The 2075-nt window shown below is 30.5% G+C and overlaps 1 protein-coding gene across 1 annotated transcript in view; it reads right to left on the reverse strand.

Moving 5' to 3' along the window:
- Positions 1–1349, reverse strand: part of LOC107484434 (receptor like protein 21-like) — a 5840-nt gene extending 4491 nt beyond the window's left edge. Inside the window, exons 1-2 of the mRNA XM_016105014.3 lie at positions 882–1349; positions 260–583 (exon numbers count right to left, since the gene is read on the reverse strand). Coding sequence (XP_015960500.2) covers positions 260–583; positions 882–1248 — 691 coding nt within the window. The 5' untranslated portion in view covers positions 1249–1349. The remainder of the gene's footprint in view (positions 1–259; positions 584–881) is intronic.
- Positions 1350–2075: the final 726 nt, after the last annotated feature.

Consider the following 2075-nt stretch of genomic DNA (forward strand, 5'->3'; position numbering starts at 1 on the left):
TAATTAAAAAATAATTCTATAATATTACTCACATAAATATTTTATTATTATTATAAATATATTTTTTTAATTCTTTTATTTAATCTATCTCGGACCCTATATCAACGGGAAATGCTTGGGCACTAAACTGTGCTTTTTACATGCCTACCAGAGAGAGTACTTACTAACTATAAAGACTCGCATAGTTTCGTTGGCTACAGCTAATCAAATGCATGATATGCTTATGCAAAATATCTCTGTAAAAGAAAACATAGTTTACCTTGGATATAAAGCGTTGAGTCTGACATCAATCCAGTACCAGACAAACTCAGGTTTTTCAACGATTTAAATCCACCCAGAGCTGAAAGCACGTCATTACTCAAATGATTACCACTCACATCAAGAACCTCCAGACTAAGCAAATTCGATGAGAGTGTTTGAAAAGCTGCATGCAATGATGTGGAAGAAGTTGCTTCGAACCAGTTCAAAGCTAATGATAGAGACTTGAGAGATGAAAAGCCATCCACACATGATAGAATGGCAGTGGAAGTATTCAATGAGTTAGCTCCTAAGACAAGCACCTCCAGATTATTTAATCTCATCCCTGAAATGTAAAGTAAATATAGCAATGTTATTTTGTACATCAAAACTGTGTCAACTTAAATACGGTAGATTCATAAGATTGAATTAAAATAATCCTATGATTTCAACTGCAGCAATTGTCTCTGACAAAAGTACATCATATTAGTCTCTACAAACATGCTCAGCCATTTGATAAAAAAAAAAAAAAAGATAGAAAGACTAACCTGGTGCACTTTTAAACTGTCCCAATAATAAATAGTGACGCATGAAAAAACAATCCGAGTAATTTGAAATTGATCAAGTTATAGAAAATGATTGACCTTCGTTTTGGAGACAGTAAGTTATGCCATTAGATCCCAAGTTGAGGCTCTTGAGATCTTCAAAGACTAGAAAATGTGTGTAATTTGGATGCCAATATTCAAAAGCGACAACAGAGAGGTCAAGTTTGGTGACTCGGCGTGTGGTGGAGTTGCAATCTACCCTCTCCCATTGGCAACAATCTGTGCCATCTACCCAACTTAAAGGCATGTGAAATTGGGCATTGAGAGCAAGCAGTGCTTCTCTCTCAATGTTCCAGCAACCTTCACAGTACAACACACCCATCAAAATCAGAGCCATGGCAAACACTCTCACACTACTTCTCATTTTTGCTTTCATATGTTGTATTAGAATTGAGTTTGGGTTCATATAGAGGATGCTCCTATTCCCATTGGTTATGGAAGAAGAATGTTTGTGTTAACTGTACTAGTATTTTCGTTTCTTTTAATCCTGAGATAACTAATTTTGAAACACGGTGTGATTACTGATTAGTCAAAATAAGTAACATGCTGACTTGTTAAAAAGAAGACTTGGATTTACGACGTTTAAATTGGAGATAGCTTAATAAAATAAATTATTATTTTATATAAAATATTAATCATATTAAATATATATCAAAATCAATTATTCATATAGAATATATATTTAAAATGAATTATATTATATATTTATACATAAATATATAAGTGGAGATGATGTTTTATTTAAATATTAATATTTGAAGTGTATTAAGTGAAAATATTCAATACGCCTTTCCAGGTGTTTCAACACGCCTCTATATGTTGACTGAGATATATATTACCACATATTCAACACGTCTTTACGTATTGCGATGCGTCCTCTCATATGTTTTCTTATTTTCAAAAAAAATATATAATTATTAATTTTTACTATATATATAATTTTTATGTTAACTAAATACTTACTAAAAAATCGAAAACACCTTTGTATACAATTTTAGGAGTCAAATTAAAATATAAATCTTTTATAATAAAATCTAATAAGAAGTGCATGTTACTTTAATATAAAAAATAAAAATGAGAATGGTATATCAAACTTATCTATTATTTTTGTAATTAAGATTACAAAAAACACCTAAACATTGTAAGTGACTTTTTTTCAGTCAAGAAAAAGATATCTGACTTGAAATTTTTTTTTTTTTTGAAGTTTCGAGCTATGTGGCTATTATATATCAG

This window comes from Arachis duranensis, chromosome 4 (genome assembly GCF_000817695.3).
Source record: "Arachis duranensis cultivar V14167 chromosome 4, aradu.V14167.gnm2.J7QH, whole genome shotgun sequence".
Lineage (NCBI taxonomy): Eukaryota > Viridiplantae > Streptophyta > Magnoliopsida > Fabales > Fabaceae > Arachis > Arachis duranensis.